This window comes from Ixodes scapularis, unplaced genomic scaffold (genome assembly GCF_016920785.2).
Source record: "Ixodes scapularis isolate PalLabHiFi unplaced genomic scaffold, ASM1692078v2 PGA_scaffold11__112_contigs__length_91849675, whole genome shotgun sequence".
Classification (NCBI taxonomy): domain Eukaryota; kingdom Metazoa; phylum Arthropoda; class Arachnida; order Ixodida; family Ixodidae; genus Ixodes; species Ixodes scapularis.
In genome coordinates this window covers 43,363,882-43,377,392 of record NW_024609837.1, presented here as the reverse complement: position 1 = coordinate 43,377,392, position 13,511 = coordinate 43,363,882, and the positions used below count along the sequence as shown (strand labels likewise).

General features: G+C 44.7%; 2 protein-coding genes across 2 annotated transcripts; one reads left to right on the top strand and one right to left on the bottom strand.

The window, feature by feature from the left end:
• The first annotated feature begins 1,401 nt into the window (after nucleotides 1-1,401).
• On the top strand, nucleotides 1,402-7,326 carry LOC8036438 (dynactin subunit 3-like). Its single transcript, XM_002411833.4, has 7 exons — nucleotides 1,402-1,558; nucleotides 1,635-1,710; nucleotides 3,354-3,440; nucleotides 3,504-3,587; nucleotides 3,655-3,713; nucleotides 5,621-5,680; nucleotides 7,109-7,326. Exons 1-7 carry the CDS (start codon nucleotides 1,424-1,426, stop codon nucleotides 7,202-7,204), a joined length of 597 nt encoding a protein of 198 aa, XP_002411878.3. The 5' UTR covers nucleotides 1,402-1,423; the 3' UTR covers nucleotides 7,205-7,326.
• Nucleotides 7,327-8,934: 1,608 nt separating this feature from the next.
• On the bottom strand, nucleotides 8,935-13,477 carry LOC8036439 (DNA-directed RNA polymerase III subunit RPC7-like). Its single transcript, XM_029979906.4, has 5 exons — nucleotides 13,209-13,477; nucleotides 11,444-11,630; nucleotides 10,504-10,613; nucleotides 9,628-9,762; nucleotides 8,935-9,111 (listed from the first exon to the last, which is right to left on the bottom strand). The coding sequence occupies exons 1-5, from the start codon at nucleotides 13,323-13,325 to the stop codon at nucleotides 9,022-9,024; spliced, it is 639 nt and encodes a 212-aa protein (XP_029835766.1). The 5' UTR covers nucleotides 13,326-13,477; the 3' UTR covers nucleotides 8,935-9,021.
• Nucleotides 13,478-13,511: the final 34 nt, after the last annotated feature.

Sequence of the window (13,511 nt, the reverse complement as noted above, 5' to 3'; positions counted from 1 at the left end):
GGTTTCGATTAGTGATGGGACGAATCTTTATCCGAATCGAGATTCGGAGCCGAATCTGCAGATTCGGAAAGATTCGGAAAAGTAGCCGAATCTCAAGCGATTCGGAAAAGTTCGGAAAGATTCGGAGCGTTGCCAGGGTTGCTAAATCACGTTGATGTGTGTTTCAACTTTTTGTGATATTAAATTCACTAAATTCTACAAAGTACACGAAAGATTATTGTAATATAATATCACAGTAATAAATAAAATTTTCCACTTTGTTTATATTATTTTGGATGTTTATCGAGAACGGTAGCCAGACATCGCGGGAAAGTTGGTTTCGGTTCTGGATTACGACCCAAATAGGCATGCTTGATGCACGCACGTGGAAATACAAGCGCATGTTTTCATCGCCGCAAGAGATCGATGCCGTAAGTGCTGTTCGGTACAGACACATTTCGTGCCGATAATTACTGTCAGTGTGGCACACACCACACAAGTGAGTATGTTCGATTCGATTATCTCCAACGATCGACTATCCACTGAGGTATTGCTATCGGAACACGGGAAACAATCTGAAACTTCGTTAATGCATGCTATCCGATTTAGTTAGTGTCTGTTTCCGAACAATGAAGTTGCGTTGGACACCCCTATATTGTGTTTCTTTTTCATCAAATAAAGTTCACGTATACAAAACTTGCTTCCGAGAACAGAGAAACGACAGTGCCACGTTTTTCTTTGCCACCGGTATCTCGCTCTCGCGACTTACAGGTACAGGCATACGCAGCTCTAGAGAAGGAGACGAATCATTTCCTTGGCTGAATATATATTTATTTTTCGTTGCGCCACATTACGTATAATACACAGCGTTTCGCTAAATTTTACCGATCACCGCGAAACAGCACAGAAAGCGAGACCGTGCATTGGTTAGGCCTACGTCAACCACACCGATCAGCTCAGCTGGACCTGGGCGCGTGCCAGGGTCTAGAATGACAGTACAGTACATACCATACGTTGAAATAAACAAGACGAATTCTGGTTATATGCAGTAACGGTAGCTAGAAAAGCACAACTGACCGCATTCGCGAGGTTTACGACAAGGTTCATGCTGCCGCCTGCAACCAGCGACGATCCGGACGAATCTCCGAATCTGCCGAATATTCGTCGAGGGAAGTTCGGAAATTTCCGAATCTGTCCGAATCCGAATCTCGGGTGATTCGTCCCATCACTAGTTTCGATCACGTATTTTAACATGTGACAGCCGATGACCGTGTTCCAAAATTTATTCGATTTCGCTCCAGAGTTACACTGAAGTTACAGCGTCGCTCTAGCAGCTTGCTGTAGGTTGTATTGTTACATGACATGTTCCGAGTAAAATTTGAAGATGATTTGAAACATGGGCACATTACGATGATATGAACACGCGAACACGCTCCCAAGTCACATGACACAAGAGACCATCACAAACATGGCCGCTCCCGACGTTTTGAAGATTTTGGAGGAGCGACTTGAAGTGCTAGAAATGCGGCTAGCGGGAAACGACTGGGGCAAAGAACTCCCGAACAAGTCCACTATAACGGTGAAATACATTTGCAAATATTTTGATGCAGATAATCTTCATAGTTTTGTTTAATCTGGCACGCATCTCTTCCCAGGAGCTTCTAGCGAACGTCAACAGCAAGATTCAAGCTGCCGTAGCGTCACGCGAAAAGCTTTCCGTCCTCAAAAAGAGTGAGCATATGTTTTCTATGTGCACGTTGCGTATGTGTACTTTATGACGACATTGTGCTAATAGTTTTGTTAAATTTCGTTTCATCAACTAGAAGTGAAACGACGGCTCATTCAATCGACGAGAAGAATGTTTGTGGGATGTGAGTGTTATGCAGGTTTTAAGGTGAACTTCCTAAAGAGCTCAGGAGAAACTCCTCCTACCTCTTTCGATTTTAGCATTGCCCCTGCCACTGCCGGCGGCAGTGGTTAACGTGTTCGCAGACGTCCGAGTCGCCGATGGTTCAGACTTGTGTTTGTGGTGCCATCTCCCGATAGGAGCGGCGAGCAGAGGGCAGAGAGCGTCGTCTGCTCTCTGCGCCCTTACCATGTGGCACATGTAAAACGACGTAAATTACAAGTGAGGATGTTGACTGGAGAGGAAGTCTCTTCTCCAGCGTTTGCTTTGCTAAAGTGGAAAGAGGGGGGAGGAACTTCACCTGAACTCCTAACCGGTCACAGACTGTAGATTTTTTTTTTTTTTACATACAGTTTGGTTCAAGGAGACGGCAGGCTCTTTAAATCGCGCTACGACTTTGTGCAGAGTTGCCCACAGATGGTGCATTTTTTTTTGCGTAAAATTTGCAAAGAGCGAACTTACCTGAGGAAAAGGTAAAGAAAGAAAAAGGCTTAGCTCCTATGGAAACGTAGCGACGCCACCAGTCTGCAAACAACACGGCGCCATTTCGCACGGGAGACAAGAGATGGCGCAATGAACGCCGCCAACGAACGAGCATGCGGCGCCAAGAGCCAGCGTCTTTAGCAGACAATCTTTTCGACTCAAAAGCGGCGCGCGTTCCGCAGGCGGCGACAGTCGCAGAAACAAAAACAGGCGCAGTAACAACAAGGAAGTGCAGTTCCTTGTCTGCTAAATACGCCGGCCCTCGGTGTTGTCTGCTCGTTCGTTGGCGGCAGTTGGCGTCGCGACCGCTTGCGCCATCTCTTGTCTCCCGTGCGAAACGGCGCCGTGTTGTTTGCAGACCGGTGGCGTCGCTGCGTTTCCATAGGAGCTAAGCCTTTTTCTTTCTTTACTTTTTCTTCAGGTAAATTCGCTCTTTGCAAATTTTACAAAAAAAATGCACCATCTGTGGGCAACGCTGCACAAAGTCGTAGCGCGATAGGTTAAGAAACCAAATTTTGCGTTTGATTTAAAGAGCCTGCCGTCTCCTTGAATCACCCGGTATATATAATGAATGCACCAGATTAGGAATGCCGATGTTGCATCCATTAAAGGACACACCTATAGGGTGTCATAGTTAATCCTAGCGCTGTAAAACGAGCCTGTGAAATCGGCACCTTCACATTGAAAGCTCAAACTTTCTCAAAATATGCATTTGAGTGGGGCATTTTATCTGGTGGAATTTGAATGCATACCTTTCTTCTTGTGGAAAATGAGACCAACATACTTGCTTTCCACGGGCAGTGGCAGACGTGTTCGCAGATGTCCAAGTTGCCAGTGGTTCTGACTTGTGGTGCCATCTCTCGATAAGTGCGGCGAGCAGACGACAGAGTGCATTGTCTGCTCGCTGCACCCTTACCACGTGGCACATGAAAACTACATAAACTGCAAGTGAGGGTGTTGATTGGTACTTTATTTATCGTCGCAGCCGAGGAGCTTGATAGATACCTGGATGCTGAGTATCAGGAAAAGATTGATCTCACAGAAGGGGCCAAACTGCAGCTCATTTTGGCAGGTAATTAATGACGCACACACGGCACAGAATAAGTACTCAGAACTGTGCGGTCATTGTTTTCAGAGGAGGACAGATTGCGCCAGGTGATAGCTGCCTACCAAAAAATGGAGGACCTGAAGCCGGTGTTGGACAGCGAGCACATCAAAGGTATACGTGTGTACACCGCACATAATTGGAGAGAAAATTAAAGGAGGAATGATGCTTTAATTTGCAGATGCACCCAGCCTTTTTGGAAAGGTTTCCGCCTTGGCTGCGATTCATCTCGAACAACAGGCAAGCGATTTTCACACAAGTTCTGATATTGTGCATACATGTTCAAACGTAGGGTGTTTGAAATGCCGAGGCTCAATCTAAAGTGGGCCGTAAGAATCGGCGCCTGCACGCAGCAATCTAAACTTTTTGTCAGAGATGTATTTCACAGGTAGTTTTTACGTTGTAAAATTACAAGGCATAGCTCTCTTTTCTGTAAAAAAATAGGGCCAAAAAACTTGCCAGGCTCAAGGGCGGACGACAACACAGACGACCGAGTGGCTGGGCGCGTTTGACGCATGTCTTGATAGATGGCGTTACCTCCTTGTTCCGGCTTTATTTTTAAAAAAAATATTGAGACTGCTCGCGACGACTGTGGACCATTAAAATTAGCAATCTTTTTGTCATATACCTTTGGTTTAAAAATAAATGCAGCCAATGACAGCAAAACTTCAAGCAACAAGAATAAAAGAAAACAATGTTGCATAGCGATGGCGCTCTTGCTGCCGACGGATTTCGTCTGCGTGTCGTCCGCTTTCTTTCGCTGGTTGGCTACACTTTCAGACACCATCTGTCAGTATGCGCGCTAAATGTGCCCCACCACTCGACTCGCCCTTCTGCATCACCGTCTGCCCTTGACCCTGGCAAGTCTTTTGGCCCTATCTTTTACAGAACGGGAGCTGTGCCTTGTAACTTTACAAGGTCAACCTACCTACCTGTGAAATACACCTTTGACAAAAAGTTTAGATTGCTACGTGCACGCACCAATCTTGACGGCCCATTTTAGGTCGAGCCTCAGCATTTCATATACCCTATAGAGTGCCAATTGCTTTTTGTTTGATGGGATGTTGGCAGACTTGTGACGCGTTACACTTGTTTCTAGTTATTTGTTTTGGGAACGGAGTAACAACTTGGTCACTTTTCAAGGGAAGGAAAGAGTAACATATTTTTGCTACTTTTCGATGGAGTAACGAGCGACGGTATTCAGTTATTCCTGGAGGGGAACATATAAAGCACAGTTACCCGACCTAGTCCTCACTTCAGCTCACTCCTGTGATTTTTATGGCGGAAGAAACTCGATAGCCAACAAAAAGATGTGCACGAGGTATGTCAGTATAGCTACAGTTATACCTGAATGAATGCGTTAAAATGCGAGGAATGAATAATGATGCTACATGTTGGAAGGCGGCCACTGCTTCTCAAAATTAACATATTCAGAGTAACGAGAAAGTAATGCGTCACTTACGGACTGAAGTAACCAATTCCTTTTCAATTTCAGTAACGAGTAACATACTTAGCTACTTTTTAAGCAAATAATTATAACTGGTTACTTCGTTTCAGTAGCCTATATAGAGGGTGTTTCTTTCTAAGCTTAACAGACTTGTTTAAAAAAAAAAAAATAAAAGCCGTGAAAACTATGCATTAATGCGTTTTGTGCAGTCGAGTTACACAACCAGGGGGACATAATGTAGGCAGTTAATTGTCACGGTAGGTCGAATAAATCACTAAAATTTGTTAATTATTTTAAATAGTGAAAATAGCATATGGTTCAAATTAGAAACTTGGCAAGCGTCATCGAAAACCCAGCCTCGTGCAACGGGCATGAGGCTGGACTTTAGTTATTAGTAAACTGACTGTTACGATCGGCTCCTCATACTACGGTATGTCCCCCTGGCCTTATAACTCACCTGCACAAACCAGATTAGTGTAGCTTTCACTGCTTTTTTTTAAACAAATCTGTTAATTAAGCTTAAACCTATATGTCTGGATGTTTGCTTCAAGTACTAGCTTGAGCGTAGAATACTGGTATAGTGAAGCCCCGACATGCGTGTTACGAGGTTGTCAGCATCATTCGAATCATTATGATTACTTTAGTTCATTGAGTGTATGAGTGCCATATTATTATTCTTATTCTTTTCTGTTTGTTACAGGAGGAAGTTGATGAACAGACGCAGAAGCTTTATCACTTGTTGTCAACGTACAATGATTTGGTAAGCTTTCAAGCTCGCATGAGGTCCTAGCCGAGGTGGTTTGTACACATGTGACACTGTATTAATGAGTGGTGGTCAAACTATTTAACCAGTAGTTAACAAAAAGAAACATTTTACGATGTCCGCTTCATACTTTGTGTAGTGTGTTTCTGCATTCATCACAAATTGACTAAAATGCTTATTTATAAACAGTTGTATCAGTTAATTTTTTGGTGCTTAACTTTTTGAAAAAAGATTTTGTTTGATAAAAAGTATACAGAAATTACAGGTCACAACCAGTTAAAGGTACACTAAAGTGAATGTGTTTCTTTAATGTGTCATAAGGTCTACTTAAAATTGCTTTAAACGAGCAAAAAAAGTAAATTAACCCAAGTTTTTTTTTAATTATTTTTTACAAATTAATGTTAGCTTGCTGGGGATGGTCTATGACAAGGCAACATAAAATTCTTTTATGATCAGCTTTCGAATAATTCACATACATGTGCTTCCAAATCGCTTTACCGTTGTGTTAATATGTTGCAAATAACATATTGAGTGCATAGTTGGTGTATTAATTATTTATAATTAATTAATTATCTATTTCAAGTACAGTTCTGCTAAGTGAGCTGCCACAATCTGCAAATGCTTTGCCAAGATTCTAAATACTCATTGTCACATCACCAACCAGTACTACTAATGCCCTTAGTACGTGCAGTGCTGACAGGCTTTAAGTGTGATCTTTATTACTTTCAAATGCTCGTCATCTATAGTAACTTACAGGTTGAGAAGGTAAGGCAAGGTCGGGGAGGAGGTTTCCCCCTCTCCTCTCCAGCATTCCGTTTGCTTCCTCCTCCTCCCCAACCATCCTTTCTCTCGCCCTACCTTCTTGACCTGTAACAGACTATACACCGTATTTCTAACAAACATAAATTGCCCATTTCCACCGAAATATTGTCAATGCATTCCTAATGCGTTAAAGAGACGCAACATTAGCCTGTTATTGGCGGTTTTAAAATGTGGCCAAGACAATGCATGTTCAGCACATTAAAAGTAGCGTTAAAGAGATGCAACGTTAGCCTGTAACCGGCGGTTTTAAAATGTGTCCTAGACAATTAATTTCCAGCACGTTAAAAGTACATTTCTGAGATATTGCGAGCCTTGTCAAGTTGCTGCCGCACGAAGCCGCGGTCATGGTGCTAATATACATCGTACAAAAGACAGTCTGCTGACGCTATCTGAGGTCTTCCTTGTATGACGTCACATTAGTCTGCACACACGTTTGAAGCACACACATGTACGAGCAAACATACTTCGAACGTGCCCGTGGCATGTCCGGAGACGATTCTGTCATCACGTCTTTAGTGATCACCGTGCCTTCTGTACGATGTACGGGCGGTGGGGCTACTGCTTTGAGGTAATGAATCTGTTGACGCCAACCTTATCTTCCAGGTGAACACCATCTCGAAGCAGTTCCTACTTTGGGACAACATGTTGACGCAGAAACTCAACCAGCGCAAGGTGACCGAACCGTCGTCGCAAGACTGAGTCCTACCCCAAGACCAATTTATGGTGCCGGCATATTTTCACAAGCTAATCGAGACACTAGCGTCGCAAAATGGGCATGCTTTTCGAACCACCGATTAAACCTTCAAGGCAAAGCTATTGCATTCCGTTGCCGTGGCGTCTCAACTTTTATCGCTGAAGTGTGTCGGCACTTTTCGTCGGCAAAGGAGAAACTTGCCGGCAAATCTGCACGATTGTCGCGGGAAAGGTAGGCTACGGGGATCGGTCAAGAAAACAAGACCCAGTTTTTCGGCCCGCATAAATAAACTATGCATCGCACAAAGCTCAAATTCCGTGAGAATGTGACGCTAGCAGTGGTGATAAAATGCGAGGGTGCGAGCACACGACGTAACATGGAACGACGTAACCTAAGACTATTATTAATCAAACCTAAATTTCAGATTGTGGGTGCCTGTAGCATCTATTATGGTGCAAAACATTGTCAGCAAGAAAGAACATGATATTGTATTTCTTACTGACACGTCTAAATTAAATATTTTTCTAGTGCACCATAAAATGCTGTCCATGCACTCTGTCATTCTGACAAGTGTTGATTTAGTGGTTTTCAATGATCCCCGGCAAGTTTTAAATTGAAACCATACCTATAAATTCCCTAATAAAAAGTAACTTTAAATTAATAAACCACTAATTATACCAAGCGTTATAAGCTTTCCAAAATGGGACCAACCTTTTTTTCTGTGTGATGCATACTTTTCGCACCAAAACGATTTTGCTCACGTTTCTACAAACACCCTGTAATTGGGGTATGGTCTATAATCATAGCCAAGAATGTTGACGTGTAAGCAGACTTTTCGAGCTGAGCATCGAGCTAACTAGGACACTGTGGCTGTCAGCTGCTACTCCCAACAGATTGGTGCAAAGTAGTGAGGGCTTCTTAATCGCTCCAGCATCTTTTTTTTTTCTTCTTAATTTTAATGGGAAGGTATTGATGCAATATTTTACTGAAATAGCCTAGAAATAACAAACCTCATTAAAACAAAAAAAAACTTTTTTTGCTCCTTTTTTTTTACATTTATTTGCATACGCTCCTTTTCTACGCAAGCTGGGTTTCTGGCACTAGTTTTGTTGCTAATGCATCAATAACACAAATTCAGTATGGTACCAGGTATTTTAGGATGTGACCAACGCATTGCAAATAAATTTCAGTGACTTTGACATTGACTTATTTCTAAGTCAGTGCTACAAAGCAAACCAGCACTTAAATAACAGTTGGCATTCATATATACTGCATATTTCCATAAATAAGCTCACTGTCGACTCATTTTGTGATGTTAAAGAAATCAATCAGTTCATTCCAATCTTATTTTCTAATGCCAATGTAGAAACTGAACCAATGGACAAATGTGGACCAAGTATTTGAAGACAATTCATTCCAAGGCCGTTCTTATGCGAGCATATGTTTGAAGACCATCCAGGACGGTAGAACCGTTGCGCAGATGCGCTTTTTAGAAAAGCTAAATCCCACACAAAGCCATACCCTTTTGGTTTAGCGACATCTAAAATATGATTAAAGAGCTAGACGTTTGTACTTTTCTTCGGCGATCGGAAAACTTGAGCCAGCCATTGCGTAACGACCGCCACCTGGGGATACAGACGACACGGGATTTCTATCTGTTGTCTGTATTGTCCTGCATGTCCCTCATTCGTTTTCACATTCTGGCCCAAATGAAAAGGGTAGAATGAGGAAGGGATGCGTAAAGTATTGAGCGTTTATTTACAGTGGGAGGCTCTGCAAAGTGCAGGGACCGAGTGGGCAGAGAAATCCCAACGTGGAGGCGTCAGTAGACTGGTCCGTCGTCGAGGTTGTCGTCCTCTTCATCGAGATAACTCTCGCCGTTGTCGAAATAGCCCGACGCGTAGTCCGTCTCCTGGAAGAATTGAAAGCACCGACTGGAGTTGGCACCTCGTCTGTTGCAATGCGAGGGCTCTAGATAATAAATGCTCTGCACGATGTACATTAGGCAGAGCTCTTCTTAGACAGTTTTATGAGAAGCGCAAGTTTGTCTGCTTCTTGCACAGGGGTTACACTGACGTCAGAACGTCAAGCTCTGATTGGCTCTAATAGAGGGATAGTGGGTAGACCTCAATGCTAGCTGCCTTGAGGTCTCACCACTATGCTTCCAATCGGAGCCAATCTGAGATCGACGTTTTGACATCACTGCAACCCCTGCTCAAGAAGCAGACGAACTTGCACTCCGTATAGGGAACAAATCTTATAATGGCACCCAATTCAAAATGTGGGACTACATAAACATTACGCTAATAATTTTGTGACAGGTGTGTCCTATCCATGCACTTAACAAAAAACAGTTTTTGGGTGGTTTAGTGTCCCCTTTAAGCTGCTCTGGGAAACCCAACAGTCTCGAGGGGGGCCTTCTTCTCACCTCCTCCATTTCCTCCTCGTCCAGTTCCTCTTCCTCCTCGCCCTCCTCCTCCCCAGTCCCGGGTTCCTTCTTCACCTCTTCCTCCTCCTCCTCTTCTCCAGCGCTGCCAGCCTTAGCCTCCGTCTCTTCCAGAGCCTGGGTCAACCACCGGAACAAGCGTTCAGCGCACAAGAGCTCGGACACTGAGCCCACCGCTCAAAGCCACGGGCGTCCGTTGTCTTACGAGCACGCTCCGTAATGCACGAAAAGACGAGCGTGCTCGCCTCTCAAAGCGGGTGCAGCTGTGCGGGCACTCGCATAAAGGGAGAAACTGTAATCTTTGGTGTGAATAGCTTTCTCTCGCAGTTCAGTCAAAACTAGTTATGGTCGCCGACAGGTTGGAACGGCACTTGTCCCACCTCCAGCGCGAGCTTCCGACCTTCGACGACGCTTCGACTTTGTGTGCACCTCGAGCTGCTACGCGGCCAAGGCACCTCTGAAGGCACGGGAGCATGTGCTAGAGGTCGGGAGTTCGAGAGACGTGCCGTGCCGTTCTTGCTCTGTCAATAACTTCACCCGACCCGGAGCAACTGGCCCGGCCGGTACAAAGGCTGACGAACCGCTAACTGTCGCACGACGTCTCTGCAGTCCTATGCCGGAGTTAAGTTTGCGGGGCACAGAGCACCTATCGAACACATACGGAAATGGTCAAAGATTCAAGTAGAGTTGCTTTAAGGGGGCACAAGGGCAAGATGAAGACGGTTTAAGACTCGTGTGCAGAGACCGACTAAGCGGGAAAGAGACGGGTGCACTGGGGCAGCCCGACCAACGGATAAACGACCCGAGGTAAGTCGGTGCAGTACGTTGTTAAGAGGGCATGCCGGGATCTTGTTTCACCTGGAGCTTCTTCTGTACATCCAAGTTTGTAGCCTTCGAGGGCTTGGAGACCTTCGGACGCTTCTTGACTTTCTTGGTGCTCCGCAGCTCAGCCGGGAAGTAGGAAAGGTCTGTGCGGAGATAGATCAAAGAGGTTCTGTTTCGGATTGGTTCCGTTCCGGAAGCTTGACCTTTGAAATCAAACTTCCGGGAGCAAAGCCAGAGGTAGCACGTGTTTCATATGCAGCTGCAGTGTGACACGCGCTTATGAGGAAGACATGCAGAATGGAAAACTAGGAACGATGCTGAAACATGATAGTAACTGATCTGGCAGAAATCGCAAGAACAGGTAGGTATAAACAGCGTTGTCAGTCAAACCAACCTTTGGCTGTGTTCGAGATTCTTGTGCGTTTGTCAACTTTTTTTTTTGTGCAACATTCGAACTGATGTACATTAAGAAGTGGTTCCCTAAACTCGTCAAACACAAAGTTGGAGCCGAAAGTTTACGGAGTGCACCGTTTGGACGTCGGCAAAAAAAGAGCAAAGTCATCGTCGGGATAGGCCAATCGGTGCGCTTCGTCAACTTTGGCCCAACTTTATGTTTGACGAGTTTAGAGGTCCAGATGTCGATGACCATTTCGTGAAGGGAGAGTATTCTGCATTTTCCTTGGGAACCAGTAAACGTGCTTCATGTGGTTGCATAGGTTCTGTTCTAAAAAATAAAATGTTGGGAAAGGGTATGTAGCTCTATACAGCAACTCTGTAGTCTGCTGTAACATTCAATCTTGAGGGGGGGGAAAGTTTGGCTCAAACCGACGGTGTCTGATGAGATGCTATATGTTTGTTACCGAGTGCGGCAAAAGTTGAACTGCTAGTCGAGCTACTAGATGGCACAGATTTTTGAAAGGAGTCCATTGCAATGAGTCGCAGAGCTCCATAGCTCTGGCATCTGGGTATGTACCGTAGACCACCTCCGGTGCCTTGGGTGCCTGGTACCGATCCGAATACCGCTCCACCAACTGGGGCGGAGCAAGCGGCTGCACGTTGAAGCCAGACTCGAACATGTTTCTCCGCTGGTCTCTCAGTAGTGCGGCCAAGTAGATGTTTTCTTCCGAGTTCACCAGAGGTGCGGGGGAGAACTCCAGGGGCTGGAGTCCAGGAAAGAAAGGGCAATTAGTGAGTTGTGGTCTTGTGAGTTGTGGTCTTCGACAGACATCGAGCCACATGCATGGACCGTTTGTACGTATTCGTGGGGACTTGCTCCGATTGGCGTGTTCTTCAAAAGCTCCTGGACGCATAATTTGGTTACTATGTTGTGCATCCTGTGTACTTTTAAGATGTTGAGTCGCATAGAGAAGATACATTGAACAGATGCTATATGCGTTCTGACAGCACGTTTAGTATACGAATTGCCTAGACTGCAAAATGTATGAAACTCTTCTTCTAACGCAGTGTACCGTTGTAAGTAGTCGGAATTGCGACAAGTGGTTAGAGAGAAGGGGCGAAAGGTACCGTTCCTTCAGTCGCTAATGTTGCACACAAGAAGTGTATGTGCAGGGGGCTATGTTCGACAAATGTTTTGTTTCTTCTAAAAGGAAGCGGAAGTGACAATATCGCGTCTGATTGGTTAGAGGCTCAAATGACAAAAGATCTCTCTTTCGTCATTTGAGCTTCTAGCCAAGCAGACACAATGTTGCCACTTCAGTTTCTTTTTAAGAGAAACGGAACATTTGTCGAACATAGCCCCCCAGGATGTCTATTCACGCAGAGAAGATATATTGTATGCGGATGCCACATACATTCCGACAGCGTGTTTACTATGCAAGAAGTTGCCTAGATTGCGAACTGTAAGAAACTTTCCTCCCAATGTAGTGTATCGGTGAAACTATCAAAAATATGCAGACAAATGAACTGTACTTGATCGAATAAATCTGTTTTTTGGCAGCTTCATAGACGTTGATTTATTCAATCAAATATGGCTCGTTCATCTGCATATTTTCGATTATTTCCTCTTTGAAGACCACATACGATGACAAAGGTGCCCATGGTATAATCAATGAAACTATGGTCAGTAGGTGCAACAGGTGGTTAAACAGATGGGTGTGAATGGGTGTGAAATATACCCTGTGTTGCACATCTTCACTGCATTTTTAGGATGTTGCATCACATAGAGAAGACACTGAATGGGTGCCATACACGTTTTGGGCCGAGACTGTGAAATGAAGAAGCTTCTCTTCTACATATAACAACTGGTTTGAGAGAGAGAAGGTGAAAGATACCAATCCTTCAGTCACAATGTTAAGTGCGTGAATTGTATTTTTAGCGTGTTGAATCCCGTAGAAAAGGTATATTGAACGGGTGTTATGTGGACAGCACGTTTACTATTGCCTAGAACGCGAAGTGCAAGAAATTTTTTCTCGGTATGAAACGTTCAAATTCTTGCATCTTGAAAAATTCTGTTCATTCTAGCTTTCGGTTACCGCAAACGTAAATGCAGAAGAAGAAAAAATATATATTAGAACACACGTGCACCACCTCAAGTACCAAACCTTGATAGAACAAAAAATTACAACTTATGAGAATCTAAATTACGCGGCTCCATCAATCTCCTGTATACGTTAAAAACGCGTCAGTCCTTTTTCAGTTAGCAAACAACATTGAGCGACGACACGCTTCGGCCGTTGACGAAACAGACCTCCACGTGTTGTGGCGGAATGTCAACTGACCGGGTAGGCTGGCGGAGGCTGCAGGATCGGCGGCAATGCTGTGTCCGCCCGAGTCAGTCCGAGCTGCTCGACGTTGAAGGACATTCCCCGGCCCCGACCGCGTCCCCTCCCTGCCATCTTGGGACGATGAGACGCTCGGAACCGCTCAAATCTGCCCTACAGCCATACTACACCGTTCCGACCGCAGAGACCGGAGCACTCCGGCGTCCTGGCGTCCTGGCGCACAAATCTCGGCCGCCTCCAAGAGCAGACGGAAACTCGCAGAGAACTCATCTTGGGTGGTTGCGAATTCAAACTTCCGAC